This window comes from Grampus griseus (genome assembly GCF_964374135.1).
Source record: "Grampus griseus genome assembly, chromosome: 2".
Classification (NCBI taxonomy): domain Eukaryota; kingdom Metazoa; phylum Chordata; class Mammalia; order Artiodactyla; family Delphinidae; genus Grampus; species Grampus griseus.
This window is the reverse complement of record NC_139018.1, coordinates 50,110,686-50,134,055: the sequence shown is the minus strand read 5'-3', so window position 1 is coordinate 50,134,055 and position 23,370 is coordinate 50,110,686. Positions and strand designations below refer to the sequence as shown.

At 38.0% G+C, this 23,370-nt stretch overlaps 1 protein-coding gene and 1 pseudogene across 4 annotated transcripts in view; both read right to left on the bottom strand.

Moving 5' to 3' along the window:
• Positions 1–5,128: 5,128 nt before the first annotated feature.
• Positions 5,129–23,370, bottom strand: part of L2HGDH (L-2-hydroxyglutarate dehydrogenase) — a 50,872-nt gene continuing 32,630 nt past the window's right edge. For all 3 annotated transcript variants that reach the window (XM_082647111.1, XM_082647112.1, XM_082647113.1), the window contains 4 exons: positions 17,431–17,598; positions 16,379–16,536; positions 15,162–15,293; positions 5,129–7,142 (listed from right to left, as the gene is read on the bottom strand). In XM_082647111.1, coding sequence (XP_082503237.1) covers positions 6,947–7,142; positions 15,162–15,293; positions 16,379–16,536; positions 17,431–17,598 — 654 coding nt within the window. In that variant the 3' untranslated portion in view covers positions 5,129–6,946. The remainder of the gene's footprint in view (positions 7,143–15,161; positions 15,294–16,378; positions 16,537–17,430; positions 17,599–23,370) is intronic.
• LOC309817895 (histone PARylation factor 1-like) lies at positions 20,337–21,726 on the bottom strand (annotated as a pseudogene). The gene is made up of 2 exons: positions 21,572–21,726; positions 20,337–21,193 (listed from the first exon to the last, which is right to left on the bottom strand). The product of its transcript is annotated as a histone PARylation factor 1-like (transcript).

Here is a 23,370-nt window from a genome sequence, read left to right as displayed (position 1 = left end):
CAGCCACTAGCAGTGAGGAAGGGAAAGGAAGAACAGGTTGCCAAAAAAAAAAAAGTCTGTGCCACGCTTCAGTTCCAGATCAGTAGCAGAGCAATTATCCTACCTTAAAACAAGCACCATTTTGTCATTTTGGCAAAATCATAATGGCAGAGTTGGAAAATTTAGTATCCACTCAACCATTTTTCTAATCCAAGTATCCACTGAATCAAGAATCTTTTCTAATAGATAAGCAAAAAGGATATATTGTACAGCACGGGGAAATATAGCCAGTGTTTTGTAATAAGTTTAAGTGGAGCATAATATATAAAAAATATTGAATCATTGTGTTGTACACCTGAAACTAATATTGTAAATCAGAAATACTTCAATTAAAAAAATATCTCTAGGGCTTCCCTGGTGGCGCAGTGGTTGAGGGTCCTTCTGCCGATGCAGGGGACGCGGGTTCGTGCCCCAGTCCGGGAGAATCCCGCGTGCCGCGGAGCGGCTGGGCCCATGAGCCGTGCCCGCTGGGCCTGCGCGTCCGGAGCCTGTGCTCCGCAATGGAAGAGGCCACAGCAGTGAGAAGCCCGCGTACTTAAAAAATATATATATATATATATATATAATGGCCACACCCACATTCCCACGTACAATACTTGGGATAAAGGTAAGATAGGGAAATTCTTGTATCTCTCCAATCTTTCCATCAGTGAGGGCAAAGATCTTGGCTTATATAGTGTCTTTACTTTTCTCTCTCTTCCTGAACTCCAGCTATAAACTGCTAGGCTGTCAAACTACTGGACTGTGATTGTATTTTCTTGTAGGAGAGTAAAGTTGTTAGTGGGAAGTTTCATTCTTGGCTAAGGAGGTTAGAAGCCTTCTCTGGGTCAAATCAGGTCTGAAGACACATTTTGTTTAACCAAAGCTATATTTAAAATTTTTAAACTGTTGTTAATATTTTAAAATTAAGAGATTTCATATAAAAATCTGGATTTTCAGCTTCTCTTGACAAAGATCTGGCAACACTGGGCCCTGATGCTTCTTGCAAGGGAATAATCAGCAGGCAGTGGGGTAGTGGCTGCCTCTTTAGAAAAATATGCCATCCCGTTTCCAGTTGGCTATACTCCCCAGCTGGCACTCTTCACCCTTTTATGTAACCTGCCTAGTCTCTACAGGCATCTGAGTTGTGATCTGTGGGCTAGGCAAACAGAAATGTGATCCACGTGCATGTGGAAGATAATCCAAGAATGACACCAGTAAAAAGTTTCCCAACCAGACAAATGGGCCACCTAGAAAAACATGTTGGATCAATACTGTATACTCTACACTAGGCTAAAGCCAAGATGTGTCAAATATTTAAATGTAAAAAATAAAACCATAAAATAATCTGTTTATAACTTCGGAGTACAAAGACCTTTCTACTATGATATAAAATGTAGATTGATAAATTCTATTTTTTTAAATGTATACCAAAGAAAAACACCACAAGCTAAGCCAAAAGGCAAATAACAAACTGGAAAAAATATTCGCAACTCATTTCCTACACAGTTAATCTCCCTAACATCTAAAGGAATTCCTGCAAATTAATAAGACTAAAACTTAATAAGAAAATAAAGATAAAAGATATGAAAAGGAAATATAAATGTCTCAAACATATTGAAGATGCGCAACCTCATATTACAAAAATCGCAAATTTAAATAATACTGTTATCATTTTTCACCTATTAGAATAGCACAGATCAGAAAGTTTGATTATATACTATGTTGGTGAGAATATGGGGAAACCGGTACTCTGATAGATTATTGGTGAGATTGGTAAATTGGTTCAATCTCCATCAAGGGCAACTTGACAACATCCAAGTTGCAAAGGCATATACCCTTTGACCCGATAAATTCTAAGAATATGTCCTATAGGTATACTTGCTCATATGTGAAATGACTTTGCACAGTATTATTCATTACGGTATTGTTTGTTACAGCAAAACAACAACAAAAAAAAAACCCCTAGAAATAAACAATTTAAATAATCATCAGTAGGAATAAGGGACTGGTTCAACAAATAATAAATCCAGAGAATGGAACCTATAAAGTCATCTAAAAAGAACCAGGCCACTGTGTTCAGGCCACTTGAACATTCTCCAAGATACACCGCAAAGCGAAAAGAGCAGGATGTATAATACAGTATGCAGAGTATGCTACCAGTTGTGTAAAAAAAAATGGAGACAGTATTTTATTATATATAAATATTTCTGCAAGGCTGCACAAGATATTGATAAGTTTTGATGCCTCAGGGATAAGAACTGGGGGGCTAGAGGAGAGAGGGAGACTTGCCACTGTGTACTTTTTTATGACTTTTGAATTTTCAACTATATGAATGTTGTACTTATTCAAAATATTAATTAAAAGCTGTTTTTTTAAATGAAAAACTCCAACCTCATTAGAAACACACGCTTCAAGTGTTGAAAAATAGAAGTATTAAACACACTGATACCATGAGAGAGAGGGCCTATGGATATATAACGAAAACTCAATCATAAATTTGAGTTAAAATTAATATGCTATCATACTAAGAATTTGATAGTAATTTTACTTGTCTTTAGAATTTATTTTTAAAATTTTTTATTGAAGTATAGTTCATTTACAATGTCGTATAAGTTTCAGTTGTCCAGCACGGCGATTCAGTTGTACACACACACACGCACGCACGCACACACACACACACACACACACACACACATATATATATATATATATGCTTTTTAAGATTATTTTCCCTTATACATTATTACATAATATTGAGTACAGTTCCCTGTGCTATACAGTAGGTCCTTGTAGGTTATCTATTTTATACATAGTAATGTGTATATGTTAATCCCAGTCTCCCAATTTATCCCTCCCCCCACACCCTTTCCCCTTTAGTAACCATAAGTTTGTTTTCTGTCTCTGTCTCTTTCTGTTTTGGAAGTAAGTTCATTTGTGTCTTTTTTGTTTTTCTTTTAGATTCCACATATAAGCAGTATCATATGATATTTGTCTTTCTCTGTCTGGCTTACTTCACTTAGTGTGATAATCTCTAGGTCCATCCATGTTGCTGCAAATGGCATTATTTCATTCTTTTTTATGGCTCACATTCCATTGTATATATATACGACATCTTCTTTATCCATTTTTCTGTTGGTGGACATTTAGGTTGCTTCCATCTCTTGGCTATTGTAAATAGTGCTGCATTGAACATTGGGGTGCATGTATCTTTTCGAATTATGGTTTTCTCTGGATATATGCCCAGGAGTAGGGTTGCTGGATCATATAGTAGCTCTATTTTTAGTTTTTTAAGGAACCTCCATACTTGTTCTCCATAGTGGCTGCACCAGTTTACATTCCCACCAACAGTGTAGGAGAGTTCCTATTTCTCCACACCCTCTCCTGCATTTGTTATTTGTAGACTTTTTGGTGATGGCCATTCTGACCGGTGTGAGGTGATACCTCATTGTAATTTTACTTGTCTTTTTAGAATTTAGAATGGCTTTAAGGAGATAAGTTGAATGACCCAAGCACATCTCAAATTTTAAAAGGCAGTAAAAATTTTACCACTAATATTCTCTCAGGGCTTCCCTGGTGGCGCAGTGGTTGAGAGTCCGCCTGCCGATGCAGGGGACACGGGTTCGTGCCCTGGTCTGGGAAGATCCCACATGCCGCGGAGCGGCTAGGCCCGTGAGCCATGGCCGCTGAGCCTGCGCGTCCGGAGCCTGTGCTCCGCAACGGGAGAGGCCACAAGAGTGAGAGGCCCGCGTACAACAACAACAACAACAAAAAAAATTCTCTCACTGAAAAACATTTTCAAGAAGGACTTAACTTTTTTCGCATTTACTCTCTCCTACTTCCTCCATTTATTTAAAGCTACAAGTGCTGCCAGTCAGTAGCAAACCAAAGCAATGCCACAGGAAACAATAAATGTTGTTGTCACTCACTTTCATGGTCCGTTGCTGTAGCTAACTCTGGTCCTCTTAACAGTCCACCCGCTGGAAAGAAATTGGAGCAGGCACTCAGATAGATCATTTGCCCTATAACCCATATGGGAGGCTCATGCCCAGAACCCCAACCCCGTGTAAGAGGTGGCATACCAAAAATGTCTTCCCAAGAGGAACAATAATTTTGTATGAAATTCCAAAAGATTTACTTATTGCCCTCCTCTCCATGGAAAAAGCACTGTGTATTGGTATGTTATACACATTCTACTATGGAACAGAAATAATGTTCCCTGGTACTCTGGGTATGAGGATGACACTGAAGTCAGCCAGATATTGCTACCACTACCAAATGGAAAGCCATTTTTTGTAAGTAGGAAAGTGCTCCACTTTTTTTTTTTTGGCTGTGTAGGGTCTTCATTGCTGTGCACGGGCTTTCTCTAGCTGCAGCGAGTGGGCGTCACACTTCGTTGCGGTGCTCGTGCTTCTCATTGCGGTGGCTTCTCTTGTTGCGGAGCATGGGCTCCAGGCGCGTGGGCTTCAGTGGTTGCAGCTCACGGGCTTAGTTGCTCCACAGCATGTGGGATCTTCCGGGACCAGGGATCGAACCTGTGTCCCCTGCATTGGCAGGCAGATTCTTAACCACTGCGCCACCAGGGAAGTCCCTAGTGTTCCACTTTTTACCCAAAATATAAACTACTCTTCCTCATTTTTACATTATACACAAATACAAGCTTTTTTCTTTTGATTGGCTGCTATTTAAAGCCTATTGATAGCGCAAAATTTATATGAATCAGAGTTTTTAAAAAATCCTTATTTCTCCATATCCCTGTGTCATATTAACCACCATCCAGTACCCACATTAAATGGATGACACACTAAAGGTTCTCTTCAGTATTAGATAAACACAACCACTGGACCCCTAGAAAACGGTCTTGAAGGATCTCTATTGTTAAAACAGAAAAAAACAGGGGAAAGCTCAAACACAGTTCCCCAATACCACAAATCATGCAGCCAAGTTTCCCACATTTGGGGAAATTGCAGGGCTCAGCACATCCAGAGTGCAATGCATGAGCTGCACCCTGGGAAAACCACCTTCATGATCATGGTATATCCCCTCCCAGGTAAGTACTGAATCAGAGTTTTTATGAAACTAAAATTTATGTTCACAACACCAAAGCTCATTAAAATATTTTTAATATTAATATACAATTCTTCTCTCTTAGAAATACACAAAACTTTTAAATATTATAGCATTATTCCACAACAAAACTCTATTGACATAAATAAAAACGTTTTACAATAGAATAATCTACACATTCAAAACGCTTTCAATAATTTTTTCACTTGTATTTTTTGGGGTATAGTAAAGACCCAAATGGAATGGGGGTTGCTTTAATTAGGGTAGTTATTTTTATAACTTCAGTCTTTCACAGCTTAGTGTATATGCAATCTTACTGTTAATGAAATAGAGAATTGTAATATTTTCCATCTCTTAATAGTCTTGCAATGAAACAGAAAATACCCTGTGTATCACATTTCTTGGAAGAATCGGTTGTTATGAAGAACCATTAGGGCTTGTTTCCTCTGTGAATACTTTCCAACTGCTTTCAGTATTCTCATCCCAAGTGCTGAAGAACTGTCTAATCTATTCACCTGAGATGTGCTATTCTGTAACATGAGCTGATGATGTGTAGCCTTTCAAATTAATTGATGAGGTAGCTCAATGTAATCATTGGCTTAAAGTGAAAAGGAAGAAAACTGGTAAGTTTTGCTATCAACCAAAATGCTCATCTTTCTGACTCATCCTTCACACAGTTTTGGAGAGACGAGAGGAAAGAAAAAATGAAGACTGGAAGATTAATCCAGAGACAGCATATGTGAGGGAATGGATGAAAATTTCTCATCTAAATGGTGGTTCTGCAATAAGTTTCCCCACATTATACCATATTTTCATTTATATTTCTATTTTCCAACATTCTGTATTGCAAGAATCATTTCAACAGATACCACACACACACGTATATATATAGTACATAGTATACAGTATGGCACTGGGCAACAATTTAAAATACTCATGAAATACACATGATTGTAAGGCACTTTTGCGGTGTACAAAAGTGAATGCCTCAAAATTAGGTATTTCCCCCAAATGAAGAAATATCCTCATAAAGGTTTATAGGATTCTGGAAAAGTCAAGTAGGCATGAATCATTAGTGATCTTGGCCAACATCTGAGAACCTTGGTATGACTGAAGAACAGAGATATAAGAGATAAATACTATTTTAAATTACAAAGTTCTGTATGTCAGTGTCAGGATTCTAAGTTCTTTTAGTTTCTCAACCACAGAAGACTGAAGAGTAAGCAAAATACTCATTGTGGACTGCTGTTTAGATTTAGGGATGACACCAGACCAAGTGAATTATAAAGAAACTGGGAATAATAAATGCTTTGAGTTTCTTTTGCAAAGTTATTTCTTACAAATGTAGATAAGACAGAATCTTATTCAAACTACTTCAAAATGTGAAATTTCATATATTTGAATCAACAATTTTAAACTCCCACATACAAATACTGTTGCTCTAAATGATGTGAGCTTTTCTATGACTCTTCAAAATTAAAAGGTTTGCAACCTACAATATATTTTCTTGTCTAGAAAAGACAAAAAAGCTTAGATATTATAAAGTCAAAAAGTTAGGGGAATAATCACTTTTTCATGCTGTAGTTCCCAGAAATTCCAAAAAAGCCAAATCTCTAGATCATGGTTGGTGAGGACAGGTCATTAACAAAGTCAAGAATTCAGGACAGATACAACTGTACCTTTTTAAAGAGCATGGACTTTAAAAAATCATTATTTCCACATTATATAATTTAAAAAATTCAGTGGTTATCTAAAATGACATTTTAAACCATTTTTCTTAAATGAAACTTAAAGAATGTAGTTAGTACATTCTTGTTGCTGAATGTGGAGATTAAAATGCATACCTAGCTCCTTTCATTATTTACAATTTAAATCTCTGTTGTACTTCATCTGCAATCATTCCAGAAATTGCAAGGGAAGAAGTGGCAGCAGGGGAAGGTGCATTTCTCACATGAAGAATGCGATTTCCAATATCCCCAACTCCTCCATCAAATACAAAATCTTCTACGAGATTTCCATCTCTATCCAGGGCTTGGGCTCTTACTCCAGCTGGACCTCTGCAAAAGCAAGAGTGGTAGTCATCTGACTAGAAGCGACAGGACACTTTACATACGTGTCAGTGGTTTCAAAGTATTCTTAAAGCAATAAAGTCTTTATTCTTCTAAATGCACAATTATGTGAAAACCCAATAGGTTTGTGTTTAGCCAAAGGCTGCCAGTTGTAGCCTGTCAAGCATATATCCTTACCCTAAAATACACAAATGGGTTCTTTCCAAAAGTAGCAGATAAATCCATATTTAATTAGAATAGATGTATTTTTATTTAAATTTACAAAATGAATTTATTATACAATCAATCACTAGAATAGAAAGCAAGATAATACAAAGTAAAGAAAGCAAGAATTATGTGTGTCAGCTACATTCCTACATGCGCTACAGAATTCTAAGTATTTTTATGTTTTGGTTGTACACTATTAAAAGTTATGGAAAAAATATTTGCAAATGGCAGCAAATGCTGGCTTTGTAGTTTGTTTTGATTTTTAACTGTTTAGCATTTAATATCAGGATAACCTTCAATTAATTAAAGAGAAATGACACACTCTTAATTAAAGGAAATGCACAAAAATGAATTAACAGCATGTTAATACAGTAAGAGCCTTTAACGTTAAAAGTTCTGTTTTACAACATTTGAGTTTACAAATTAGATTTTTTTTTTAGTTTTAAAAATAAAGTTTACAGATAAAATCTGGATAAAATAATTTTGGAGTCCAAAAGCGCCTCCACTGAAACTGCTTAAGAAAACCCAGTTTGCAAACAGCTGCCTTATACACACCAGCAAGACTCAAGAAATCAGGCAACAATATTAAACACTTTTTATTGATTCTGGGCAGATGCAGATAAGCACTTGAGGAAGATACAAAGAACAATACGAGAGCACTGCCCTCTAAGACCTCAGCCTGGCTGAGGAGAGATCATGATAATAATAGCTATTTTTTTACCAAGTGCTTACTCCATGCTAGGAATTCTCTCATTTAATCCTCACAACAACTCTAAGAGGCTGATATGTTTATAGTTTATATTTAACAGCAAAGAAAATAGAGAGATTAAGTAACTTGCCTGAAGTTACATAGCTATACAGTTCATCTGTAGAGAGATAAATAAGAATTACAACAACAGGGGTGAAAGATTCTGTAATAAAAGTAACCTGTAATATAGAAGGCTGCAGGGAATCTGGACAGGAGATTTTTGAGCTATAAGGATTTCCAAGGAAGAATCAGATACAAAGGGCTTCCCTGGTGGCGCAGTGGTTGAGAGTCCGCCTGCCGATGCAGGGAACACGGGTTCGTGCCCCGGTCCGGGAAGATCCCACATGCTGCGGAGCTGCTGGGCCCGTGAGCCATGGCCCCTGAGCCTGCGCGTCTGGAGCCTGTGCTCCGCAACAGGAGAGGCCACAACAGTGAGAGGCCCGCGTACCACAAAAAATACAGCACAAAGAGGCAGAATGGGACTGAAGCTGAAATTTCTTAGGGTAAGGATACATAACAGCCTATTAGCCAGTGTGTGGTCTATTTTGTACATTCTGTGTTTGTAGCTTCTCTCAACCAATCAAAACAGCATTTCTCCTCTCTTTTCTTGGATAATGCTCCTATTGCTGTTGTGAGCATCTCTATGAGTTTTCTTGTCCTTCTCCTTTTATCTCACAGAAAGCCAACATGCAGGGGACACACAGTGGCATGACTACCTACTGATGTTGAGTGTTCAAAATAAAAACTTTCCTCTCCATGAAGGTTTAGTTAGTATATTCTCCTTACTCTTTCTAAGCAAATAGAAGTTAGTACTGATTAACTACAGTTAAAAATGTGTCTATATTTATTTATTCCTCTTACAAACACCAACTATGTTCTCGACATCCCCTACAGTCCTGCCCAAGTATTCAAAACCTATAATCCAAACTGTAAAAAAAATATACAAGATTAACTTTTTCTAAGAAACTCACTTTAGTTCAAACTAAAGTAACTATTTAACATGGCATGTTTAAATTACCAAATTCTTCATGCTCCCTATTCAGCACTTAATGAAATTTCAGGGTTTTTCTTTGCATGATTACATATAGGCATTCCCCCTCAGAATATCTCAGCTTGAGATGAATATTATAATTTTGAAATTTCAGGTAAAATAAACCATAAACATCTTCAGGGCCAGAACTGAATCTTATAAAACAGTCCTATTTTGCCCCCTTGTCTAGACTTGTGTTCATAGGAAGTATTCAATAGGGATAGAAAATTTTAATTGTTTAACTCTCAATACTTTTAAATTCTATTTTAATAACTGAAAGAACAAATGATTCAGAAAATTTAATATTTGTGAATTTAGCTATATTTAACTGTTTAATGCTATTTGTAGCCACATATTTTGCCATATTTGAAGCTAAATTTAATAGAAATGCAAGGCCTAGACCCTTAAATATGTCTAGAAACAACAGGTAAATATGTAACTAACGGCACTCATTCTTCTGAGAAGTGTTGTATTTATTGCTTTATTATTCTGTGGCAGGCATAATACTGTGGGCTAGAAAACAGCTATGACAGGCTACAACTGACATCTTTGGACAGTTCCAAATAGGACAATTTAGTATTTTATAAAACTCACATGGGATCTACTGTTAATCTAAAAACAGAAGTTCACAGGAGCATATTTAAATTGGGAGTGGTGATATAGGGCAAGTCAACCATTCCATCTTAATTTCCAAATGTGAAGAAAGGGTATTTTTGTTATTAATATTCAACCAAACTGGATTGCAACAAGAGAACATGGTTTTTCCATGCCCAGTTTTTTAATTTTGTTGACAAACTGGTTTAGGGCTTAGATCATTTTGAGCCTTAGTAAATGTTCTGTGAGGGCTTGAAAAACATGAGTATTCTATAATGGGGGTGAGGGAGTTCTATGCATCCCTTAAATCAAGTGGTTTTGTTTGTTGGTCTTTTAAGTTTTTGGCCATGCTGCACGGCACGTGGGATGTTAGTTCCTTGGAAGCACAGAGTCTTAACCACTGGACTGCCAGGGAAGTCCCTAAATCAAGTGTTTTAATTGTGTTATTCAAATCTAATTTTTTTTTTTTTTTTTGGCCATGCCGAGTGCCTTGAGGGGATCTTAGCTTCCCGACCATGGATTGAACCTGGACCCCAGCAGTGAACCGAGTCCTAACCACTGGACAACCAGGGAATTCCCCTCAAACCTAATATTTTATCTGCTTGAGCTATCATCTATCAACAGACATGTCTTAAAATCACCCATCACAATTATAGATTTGATTTCTGCTTCCAGTTATGTCAGTTTTTGTTCTCTGTATTTCTTAGCTCTGTTATCATATGCAACAAATTTATAGTGACCCTCCTTATTTATAACAATAATTTTTTACCTTAAAGTGTCTTTTATCTAAAATGAACCTAGGACTCATCTTTCTTCGAATAAGCATTTGCCTAACACATAGGTGGATTTTTAAAATCCAACCTGATAATCTCTGTCTTAACACATTTGCATTTATTATAATTTCTGATATTTGATTTCAACTATATTATTTTATGCTATTTAACCCGATCTTTTTCTGAAGTTTTCCCACCTCCTTTCTTGACTTACTGAGTTTTCTACATTCTTTTTTCTTCCTCTACTATTTGGAAGTTATATAATCTATTTACATTCTTGTATTTAGTTTTTTAATTCAGATGGGACTCACTGTACATCTTGAATTTTATGTCTTTTTGTCCATTCCAGAAAATTCTCAACTACTTCTCTTCAAAGTATTGCCTCTTCTCAACTTCTCTGGAACTCCTATGAGATGTAGGCTGGAATCTTCTCATCTTCTCCATGTCTTAATTTGCACATGATGCATCTTTAGCTTACAACATTGTTCTCTAAATTCTTCAGATTTACCTTCCAATTTACTAATTTTCTCTTAAGGGAGGTCCAACCAGCTGTCTAACTTAATCATTTGAGTTTTAAAATTTAAGAACTATATTTTTCATTTCTAGAAATTCTGATTACTTGGTTTCTAAATTTGCCTAGGGTATTTTTTAAATTATTATTCTTTTTCAGTTTTTTTCATTCCCTTTTTAAAAAAATTCATTGGAGCATACTTACTTTATGGTTTCTAATATTACTATTATCCAAAGTTGTTAGAGTCTAATTCTAGTACTTATTCTATCTGCTTACTCTCACTTATAGTGCTTTGGAACTTTTGCTGGTGAGTTCCTATTCAGCAGGGGGCGTTGGGTTGAAATTATGTCCCTCCACAGAGGTTTTATATTTGCTTCTGTCAGACACTCCAGGTGTATAACCATTCTAGGAACACCTTTTTTTTTAATGGAAAATATTAAACATGTACAAAAGTAAAATGAACAGTATAAGGAACTCCCATGTATGTATTACCCAGTTTCAGTAATAATCAACACACAGCCAATCTTGTTTCATCTATATCCCCACTCTGTCTACCTCTCTCCACTGGATTATTTTAAAGCAAACCCCAGATGGCGTATCATTTCACTTCAATGTATATTTCTCTTAAAAGGATTCTTAATAATAATACAAAACTACTAACTGCTTAGTATCAACCATATTCAGTCTGTGGTCAAATTACCCTGATTTTCACTCACTCTAATCTGTTTAAAGTGAGAGAGTGAGAGGCAGAAGTGTTAGTCTGAAGCAGGATCCATTTCTCAGCTTAAAGTTCCTAGATCAAACTAGTGGTACAAATTGAAACTCCAAGTACTTGTGAGGGAAGGCCCAGGGTTCTAGATTTTTAGGAGATTTTTTTCTAGACTTCCTCTTCACTGAGGGTACAGCCCTTCCAGAGTCCCTGGTTTTACAAAGGGATCTCAGTTCCAACTTTTTACCTTTTACAGACCCAAGGTTTCCTTTCCAGCACTTGAGTAGCAATTAAAATATAAGTCCCTAATGTTTTATATCTTGATTTGTGTGGTGGATGCATGAGTTTATACAATTTCCAAACTTCATTGAGCACTCAAGATCTGCATATTTTATTGTCTGTAAATCACAGATTAAAACAAAACTCAGTTATATTTACATCAAAATCAGAAAATCCTCCCTACCTTTCCAAGTCAGCATCAGCACTAATTCCTCCTAGTTCTTGGGTATTCAATTTCCTCTCTGTTTTCGTTTCTGGGATGCCCTTATTTTCTTGCACTCTCAGCTATAAGTATTTCAAGGGATTTTTATTATATTTTCTCCAGACTCTCCTATTAGTATTTTGCAGTGTGAGGGTTACCAAATTCTCTAGACTAGTAGCTCTCAAACAGGGGAGACTTTGCCCCCAGAGGATATTTGGCAACGTCTGGAGACATTTTTGGTTGTCATACTAGGGGAGTACTGCTGGCATCTAGTGGGTAGAGTCCAGGGATGCTGCTAAACATTCTACAGTGAACTGGACAGTCCCCCACAATAAAGAATTATTTGGCCCCAAACGTCAACAGTACCAAGAATGAGAAACCCTTTTCTGCAAAAGGGTCTAGATCACCTTTATTGCAGGATTTTTGGCTTTTACCCTTGCATTTCACAGTAGTGTAGTCTTTAGCTATCACTTACAATGAAAACATCTTGTCTGAAAATTTACTACAGAATTCCCCCAAGAATATATTTTCAAAATGAAGTGTGGGAAAAAGAGGGGATCTTGGCAAATATGTCGTCATATTTTACATCCTTACAATGCTAACAGATACAAACTACTGTTAGATTACCATGTCAAAATTAATCACAGAACAAATTAAAGGACTTTAGAGCTAAAATTAGGAACCTTAGAGATCATTTAATAATGAGAAGTCTGTATACCTAATGCATACATTTGACAGGTTATAACTTTACATTCCAATCTAATGTTCATTGGTAAGTTATTGCCCAAGATACTCTGGCTGGGCAATGAGAAGTCCAACTGGATCCCTTTTGGTAGCTACTGCAACTAAAGGACACCATCTTGAGCTAAACATTCCACTAAAAGTGTTGCTTTGGTTCTTTTTTACTATCCAGAACTACCTAATATGCTTCTTCCCCAATATTAATGATAGGGCATTTATGGTGTTATACTGGTTGCAAACAGGACTTAGGCTTCAAAATGTGGGAAGTCTATTGACATTATTTTTTTGTATTATTATTATTATTTAAGATTCTAGGCATATAACAAGGTACAGAGAATAACATAATGAACATCAATATTTTTTTTACCAAACAGCTTAAGAAATAAGCATTATAGATATGATAGAAGCCCCCTGTCAAACTCTCTGCATCCCATTCTCTTGTCTCCCCGGAGATAAACACTCTCCTCAGTTAGGTGTTTATCACTCTCGTGTTTGTTTTTATTTTCACATTACATGTGCAATCCATATACATACACAGTATAAACATATAAATGGTATCAAACATATCTTCTACACTTTTCTTTTTGTTACTGATAATTTCCTGCATTTAAGAGCTACAGGAATCAAATGGAATTGCTGAATATGTTCAGCTTCTCCATCTTCAGAAAGAAACTCATCTGTGACTGGGTTGAATTTGTCCCCAAATGCACCTGCCTACAGTGTTGTGTGCCCTTTTCTACTACCTGGTAATGAAACTGGTAACTGAAATTCACACCTTTCCACCCAGAGACAAGGGTATTCACCAAAACCCACAAGCCCCAAGGTTCAGTTCTACCATGTGAAATCCACTGGTCTAAAGAGTTTTCCTCAGGCTTCTACAAAAGAGTGGTAATCAAATCTGCATAGTGAATTCACTGCAACTATTTATACACACAATTCACTATGCCCACCTATTGTGTTTTCCAAGGAATATTAACAGCAGTAAAAGACACTAGATTTGACCAATCTATTTTCAGATATAAAACATAACAAGTCTGCTAAAGCAGACCACTGAAAACATAAAAGCCTTCATTTATAGGTGAGTGAAAGAACATAAAGCCTAGATATTTTTATCCCTTCTATTTCAGAAGGTGAGTAGAGGGCTGAGAGAGATAAGAGTTAAAAACATTAGCTGGGTTTTAATAGTTCTTCTAAGGATTCAAAGAGGCTGGTCTGAGAATGATACATGAGAATCAGATTTAGACCAGGAGGCTCCCCTGAGGGAGACAGCTGACATGATTATTGCTCTCTTCCCAGATACAGAGTCGAGCTGTTGATATATTACACCAGGCAAGTTCAGCAGCTGTTACTGAGGAGACAGACACTTAGTGCTCTAGAGATTCATTGCGGGATGGATTCAGGGAGGAGAGGATCTCAAAGACCACTGCTGATTAGGCCTAACAAATGGCTGGTTCAGGGGAAAAGATGAGCACCCTAAAAATATCACCAAAAAGAAAATAGGCTTGTGTGGCATTTAGGACAAGGTATAGATCAAGTCCAGAAAGCCTTTTATCTTTAAGAAAAAAACATTTTTTTAAGTAATCCTTCCTTTGCCCCACACCCCCACAGCAAGAACTCAGACTGATTGCTACCATACTATTTCCCACTTCTGTTCTACAAATAGTCCTTGAGGGAAGTAGGATCCAAGAAAGAACAAAATAAGTACAGAGGAAGCAAGGTAAGATGCCAGGTATGAGTATGTTTCTAAAAGCTTTTAAGAATCAATCAAAGTATAATGTTTTAATATGCTTATTACCTAATTAGGTAACATGGTGATCAATGATCTTATACAGAATTAAAAGTCAGAAGGCTTTGGAATCACAAGAGTAAGTGGCCAGGGAGATTAAAAAAACTTCAGGTGAGATGTTTATCATGAATGAAAGCTAGACACAAAGGTGAAGGTGGCATCATAACACAACTGAAATGGAGATTTCAGCTTAATGCTGTCAGGTAGTCCAGATAATCATAAATGGACCTAGTTCAAGCACTAAGGGCCATGATGCAGCAATGCCCAAACTGCAAGGGGAATGAACAACTTGTTGAGAAAGAGAGAGCACACAACAATTCAGTGGACACACTGATTGAAAGTGTGCTTACAAGTCACCAAGTCAGACCCACCTCCCAAGTTCACCTAGGACATGACTGTATTTACAACCCTTACGGCTTTTCCTTACCTAAGTATGTCACTGATAGTAATTTCAGGGATAAACTTTTGAAGGTGCTTCACTGTTGCACTGAGAAAACAGGCTTTGTACATTTCATTAACTCCATAGGAAAAATTCTGGAACACCAGTTTAATCAAGCCACTGAAAGCAAAGAAAATAAAATCTTTATGAAAGAAAGGAATTCTTTATTATCATACAACACCTTTACAGCTATTAGATTTGGGGGTGGGGTGTGGTATCACAGAAATCTATGCAAAGTCAGAAAAACCACATATTAAAAGAAAATCAGCTTTTGGCCTACGTAAGAAGGAAACTTCATCAAAGGAATACCTTCCCAACTCTAAAAGTAAACACCATTCAAACTCAAATTCCCAGGGAATGCTGGTTTCAAACTAGGATAAAGCCTGCCAACATCAAGGCTTTCTAATTCAATGTTATGTGCTTTCAAAAGGCATTAAAGATCTTTAAATCATGGCATTAAACATGTGGGACATTTACCCTACTTTTCTTTAGTCAGCCAGAGGTGAGACGCTCTAGTAGTGATTCTCACATGAGACTCTGGGGAGCCTATGTACATCTGTATTTTTACAAGCATACGTGCTAGGAAGCCCCATCCTAAACCTGTTTCAGAATCTGTGCAGGGTGAAACTCAAGTATAGCTTTAAAAGCTTTCTAGTGATTTTGATGATGTGAAACCCTCTAGAGAGCGACAGTGCTAAAAGGACAAAATACTTCACTGGGTTATTTCTTACAATAGTAAACACGCTGCATTCCAGGTCAACACAGCAGTACTGTTAGTCTTCCACAAAAAGAAACAAACTTGCTTATCAGCAGTTTCTCCAGAGGTTTTCAAAATCATGGTGACTGGCCTGAAATGATCTTATCAAACCAAACCATCTACTGATTTTGAGAGAAACTTCTGTTTTTTTTTCAAGCTCAGCTAGAAGGTTAGCAAAACAAGATCTGGATTCTCAGATGTGCGATCGCTCGTGGCTCTTGGTCTTGTTCTTTTTAACCACAACCTCACCCTGGCTCATCAGAGTGTTCTTGAAGTAGTTAAAATGTTATGCTTATTCCACAAAGCTCTTAATTTAGATTAATTAAAAAACCAATATACCAATCACAAATATGAAAATTTATCCAATAAACAGAATATCGAGAAAGAAAAAATTCTCATATTAAAAATAGAAGCACATAAAATCATTTTTTTAAGGAAATAAAGTTACCTCTTGATAATTATATCCATAATATCTCTGGCACTGAAGTCAAAGGGTCTGTAACCCTCTCGTTTAAAGGCAAGAACTGCATTCGGCCCTAGCCAAATACTGCCGTCCATCCTTGGTGTGAAGTGAACTCCTAGGAAAGGAAATCGGCTATCTGGGACCTATGGATTTAACAGAGCAAAGAACTATTAGCCCCATTTCATACTGCATTTTATTACACATGCAAACATTCAACTGGTAATATAAAACATTTTCTTCCCATGCATCTGATTTGCATTACTTTTGATCTGTACTCAGATAATACTTTTCTATTTACATGCTTCTGCCTAGAAATGCCACACAGGAAACCTGATGCTATGACAATAAGGTACATTGTCCCATCTATTCCTCTTTCTGGGTAAAGAAAAAAAACAACTGTCCTACTTTAGGTTATTCCCCACCTCCACCCTCCCCAAGTAGGGATATATGTGGGTGGCAAATAAAATCAGAGCTGCTGGAAAAAAACACACCTTCATAGCACAGGCTTTTGTAAAGTGGGAATGCAATACTTGGAACAGATGAAATGGAAGTTTTGGCAAGGTCAAAAACATTAAATAGCTGAATACTGGTTGTTCAACCTAGTAGTTCCAGACAGAAGAATGAGCTTTTCATTTAAACGGCTCTGTCTTCGCTACACCATGAAACTACACAGTGGCCAAATCCCCTTTTCTGCACTTATAGACAGTGAACTGAGAAAGAGGGTTGGCATCTGGGCATGCTATAAGGAAAAGTTCTGTTATGAGTACTCCTTCCACCAGAGAAGTGGAAGAATTGGGTTCTTTCTTCACAGCCCTTCCCATGGTGCACTCAAGCTTTCCTGTACTTGTGGGCAAGTCATTATAATTGAATGACTATGATATCGGAATAAAGATTTGGGGATTCGACCACAAGAGAAACAGGTGGAATGATTGCACCAAAAGCCCTTCAAAATATCTTACTTCTCACCCCGGGAAAAGTTTTTGTTTCATTCCCCTTTTTGCCCACAACCATCTTGAGAAGGCAGAAGTACTACCTACTGGATAAATATTCCCTTTTACAAGATAGCGTTTTTCTGGCTTCAAGAGCAGGTAATCTCCCCGGAATGGTACAATTCGCGGATTGGGATTGCAGCCACTCAACTCGGAAATACGGTCTGAGTGAAGTCCTGCACATGTCACAACATACTGACATCGAACCTCCTCTCCCTAGTGCAAGAGAAAAGAACAGTGACTTGTGGGAAGTAGAAAGATTAGGTGGAGGAGGGGGAGAGGGAGAGGGCGGATAGATGATAGAAAAGACAATAAAGGGCGCAGATATGGACTTCTTCCTTTTTATTCCTTTTAAAAGAGGAAATTAAAACAAGTATCAGCAAAATAAGTTCTTCAGCATTTAGGTGGCAGGTAGGAACTTAGGGCAGTGGCACACAAGAGGATGTACCTTAAATTTTGTATTTTAATCTAGAGATACAGTGGTTGACCTAGTGAGGATCCCCAACAAGCCACACACACATACACCCGTATTTTACTAACACCTAGCACGGAACTTAACTACTTGTTGCATGAAGTAGTAAACTTCGTTTAGGTGGCCCCAACCAATTTGGCTTCCTTTGTGTTTCAGATAGCTTCTCCTGTCTTAGGTAGGAGTAATTGATCTTGTTACTCAATAACCTTGCACAATTCCCACTGTAACCTACCCACCAACCAATTTCTGCTTCCTGATCAGTATCTACTTTGCAAACTGAAGCTACTTTCAAAAACTCATTCATTCAACCCACATTTACTGAGAACGCACACTACAGTCAAGGTTTGCTTTAATGACTAGGAGACTGCTAATCTTAGGCTGTGTTTTCTCATAAATTTTATTTTGTGATTATCATCTGCATATTTTTAGGTTTACTCTGCCAGGGTTAGCCAATTTGCAACTCTATTTCCTAAATGATTTCATTTAACTCTAATTCACCACCACACTCTAATTTCTATCACTTTATTTCTTACAGAGGAGACAACTAACACCTTCTTGCTTCAGGTAATTTCTTGTTCCTAGATCTCCTTCCCCAAGGACCTATTTCTGAAGCCTTGGAGTTCTCACCTGCCTCAACGTTCTTTCTTTCTTTGTAGCCCTTACTGATTCAGCCTTATTTTATCTCCGCGTGCTTCCTATTTTTGCTTAGCTACCAAGATAAGCATCTTTTCATGAGTTATACAAGTCACACTGATGACAAAAATCAGATGAAACTTGTTTATAGTGAATTCAAATTAGCTAGACTAAACCATGAAAGTTTTAAGACGCTTGAAGTCAAAGGACCATGTCAACAAAAACAGAAGTAGGTTGGTATCTTTCCTGTTCATCTAGAGTTATATACCAGAAGTACAAAAAAATTCTTTATGTGATATAAACCTTCTAGTTACTACTTTAAAGTTCAGCAACTCTTTGTTGAAGAGGAGCTTTATAAATGTAAAGATAAGAGAATTTATAGAATGGTACCAGAATGCAATAACCTAGAAGTTCTCTCTTAAAAGCTCAAGGAACGGGCTTCACTGGTGGCGCGGTGGTTGGGAGTCTGCCTGCTAGTGCGGGGGACATGGGTTCGAGCCCTGGTCTGGGAGGATCCCACATGCCGCGGAGCGACTAGGCCCATGAGCCACAACTACTGAGCCTGCGCGTCTGGAGCCTGTGCTCCGCAACAAGAGAGGCCGCGATAGTGAGAGGCCCAAGCACCGCGATGAAGAGTGGCCCCCGCTTGCCACAACTAGAGAAAGCCCTTGCACAGAAATGAAGACTCCAACACAGCCAAAAAAAAAAGAAAAAAAAAGCTCAAGGAAAAATTCTGAAGAAAAAATTTATTAAAAACTGTCATACATCTCTGAAATCAGTTTATGCTATACACGAAACAATTATTAAATTCAATAACACATTTATTTATTTCACACCCAAAATTGAAATACTGAATTTACATTATTTGTTCAAACATAAATTTCTTTAAAAAAATAAACTATGCATTACTGTTGCTATTTCATAAGTGAAAGAATTTTTCCCCATATGCAATCTATAAATCTTTAGTTTGCAAATCCTCTCCCCAAAAGTTTATTTTAAAAATTCATTTTCTTTTAACCTGTCATAAAAGCGTAAATATTCAACTTGATAAGTTGACTCAAACTTTTATTTTTTCATTTTTTTAAAACAATTCCATGTATTTATTTTTTTAATTTATTTTTTATTTTTTTAAAGATTTAATTTTACCTGATTTTTGGCTGTGTTGGGTCTTCGTTGCTGCACGCGGGCTTTCTCTAGTTGCGACGAGCGAGTGCTACTCTTTGTTGCGGTGCATGGGCTTCTCACTGCGGTGGCTTCTCTTGTTGTGGAGCACAGGCTCTAGGTGCGCAGGCTTCAGTAGTTGTGGCTCATGGGCTCAGTAGTTGTGGTTCGTGGGCTCTAGAGTGCAGGCTTAGTAGCTGTGGCGCATGGGCTTAGTTGCTCCGCGGCGTGTGGGATCTTCCTGGACCAGAGATCGAACCCACGTCCCCTGCATTGGTAGGCGGATTCTTATCCACTGTGCCACCAGGGAAGTCCCTCAAAATTTTAAATTATATTTTATAATTTAAAAAATATATTAAAATTATATTTTAAATTATATTATTTAACTATACTAAAAGAAAATGTCAAAATAAAAGCAACAACTATAGCAAATTTGGGTGAAATACATATCCACTGGTATCCCATAGGCCCCTGCATATCCTGCATCACATGATGCCGTACTCTAGTGAAAATGTTCCTTAGATGAGGGCAGGGGCAGAAACAGACTTTTAATCTTTTTTATTTTTTAGCTTTATAAAAGTTTTTAGTAAACGTTTCCATCAGTTTATTTTATGTACTCCTTAAAAAAAATCACAGGTTTAATATTAATGCTTTAAAGTATTATATACCAAAGGAAGCCAATTCTCATTCATGCTGCAAGTTGGTCTGTGTTTTCTTTACTCCTGTTTACCAGAAAATCTTCAATAATTTCTGCAAAGAGACTTCTCTTCAACAGAGTATAGGTAAGAGGTAAAAGTTGGCAGGTAACTTTATGACAATAGTCTGAACCATAACAAGGAAGTCCATTCCCACTTACGCCCCATCCCATAATCACATTCATCACTAGCAAACTGCACAAAAGTCATCGCTGAATGAGAGCAAAAGCTTTTAGTCTCTCATCACTTTGTGCTTCAAAAATTGTCTTGCAAATTCCCTTGAAGTTGGCATCCGTTTCAGGGAGCTCTCCGTACTCAGCATCATTTTCATCTACTGGGACAACTAAGCCTGCATCATGAAAAGTCTTTGTCTTGACTTTCTTATCTCTATGTTTCATCTTCATGGTTCTCTGTTCCAATGAGTAACCCAGTGCTCTGGCTGCTTCTGTGCAGTTTTCATCTATGTTTTTCAAGAGACTAGTTTTCTTTTTATGTTACTTAAGTTTTTCATCAAAACAAATTTGACTGCGGCAAACACATTATCTCCATTTTGATCAATTATACAATTTTTCTTTGCTCCATCTGTACCAACATATACAGGAGGTTCATCAGGAGACTCCCTGAAATACCCCACATGGAACTGAATTTTATTATCTCCAGTAATAACAGTCTGGAACTCAGGAGGGTCATAGTAAAATCTCCAGTGAAGGTTAATATTGGGCTTGCTGATTTTTTGTTCATTTTATACTTCGTAAAGACCCATTAATCAAAGGCCAAGGCTTGCAGAAAAGTGCATCCGCTGACTTCTCAGGATCTAGTTCTTCACAGAAATTCCAGAAGTGATAGAAATCTTCAGGCAGGGCTTCCCTGGTGGCGCCGTGGTTAAGAATCCACCTGCCAATGTAGGGTACACGGGTTCGATCCCTGGTCTGGGAAGATCCCACATGCCGCAGAGCAACTAAGCCCGTGCGCCACAACTACTGAGCCTGCACTCTAGAGTCCACGAGCCACAACTACTAAACCCACATGCCACAACTACTGAAGCCTGCGCACCTAGAGCCCGTGCTCCATGACAAAAGAAGCCACTGCAATGAGAAGCCCACGCACCACAATGAAGAGTAGCCCCCGCTCACCTCAACTACAGAAAGCCCGCACACAGCAACAAAGACCCAACACAGCCAAAAATAAATAAATAAAATAAATAAATTTATATATATATAAAAGAAATCTTCAGGCAGAGAAAGCTTATGATGATTTTCTATTTCTTTTCTAAAGTCACTGGAGACATCAGCTTTACAGGATTTACTCCTCCTTCACTTCAAATGTTTTTTCACACTGTTGCTCCTCCACGCTGGGCCTGCACTTCCCACCGCTGCCAACCATTCTGCTTTTTAATCTTTTTTTGAATGGAGACCCTGGTTGCTCTGCCACTCGGGCCACATTGATCCAGCAGCTCTGATGGTAACTGAAGTGTGTGGCTGATAGTGATGTTTTACGGAGACCATGGTAGGCCCCTAGAGGTGGAATCAGTACAGAACCGTAGGATTTTGGAGGAAAGTTATACCATCCTCTGCAGGTAATTAGCCTCCTTTTGAGAAAGTGCTTCTGCCTTTGGCTCAACACTCGACCACAGGTCACCAAGTTACCATGTGAACTACCCATTATGAACTAGGTATTGTCTGACTCACCAAGCTGCAAAATTGGGTGTGTACACAGCACTCTGTCATCAAGAGGAAGTGGAATATACAAGATAAGGGTTGTATAGGTCCTGTAGGCACACATAAATTGTGCAGGCAAGTGGCTCAAATTCCCATGACCTCTACTGCTAAATCATCTCCTCCCTCTCAGCCTGCCCCCATGGCCCCATGGAAAGTTCTCTGTCACCAGCTGACCAAGGAAGAAAAAAATACAGGCCTGGTTTACAAATGGTTCTGCACAACATTCTGGCGCCACTTGAAAATGAACAGCTACAGCACCAGAGCCCCACTCGGGAGTGGCCCTGAAGGACGGCAGTGAAGGGAAATCTTCCCAGGGGGAAGAACACTGAACGTTATACTTGGTTATTTATCTTGCCTAGAAGGAGAGATGGCTAGAAGTATGGATTTACACTGCTTCATGTGCAATGACTAATGGTTTGCTGGATGGTCAGAAAAGGGAGCTCTGGAGAAAAGGTATGTGAATGGACCTCTCCAAACGGGCTCAGATAAAAAAGATATTTCAGTACTATATGAATGTTCACTAAAGAGTGATCATGGAAGAGGAAGATTTTAATAATCAGTAGACAAGATGACCTGCTCTGTGGACGTTAGCTAGCCTCTTTCCCCAGGTACCCCTGTCCTTACCCAATGGTTTCATAAACTAAATGGTTATGGCAGCAAGGAGGTAATGCAAGGGTTCAGCAACATGGACTTACTCACCAAAGTTGATCTGTTTACAACCACTGCTGAATGTTCAATCTGCCAACAGCGGAATCAACAGAGCCACTGATATGGTCCCTGGACCACTTCAATCAAAAACCAAAGGCAGCACTCAGTGCTCACTGGAATAGACACTTACTCTGGATATAAATTTGTCTTCCCTGCCCACAATGCTTCTATGGAAACCACCATCTGTGAATTTATAGGATGCCTTATTCACTGTTATGGTATTTTACTTAGAAGAATTACTTCTGATCAGTGAGCTTATGTTACAGGAAATGAAGTATAACAATAGGCTCATGCTTGTGTAATGCACTGATTTTATCATTTTCCCCACAATCCTGAAGCTGCTGGGTGACAAAAAGTAGAATGGGCTTTTGAAGATTCAATAACAGCACTAGTTGGCTGGCAACACCTACAGGCCTGGGGCAAGGTCTTCCAGGATTCTCTACATGCTCTAAACCAGTGACTAATATATGGTGTTGTTTCTCCCATAGCCAGGATTCACAGGTCTGGAAATCAAGAGGTAGAAAATGGGAGTAGCTCCTTACTATTACAGTAAAATTTTTTGCTTCCTATCCCTACAACTTTTGGCTCTGATGGTCTAGAG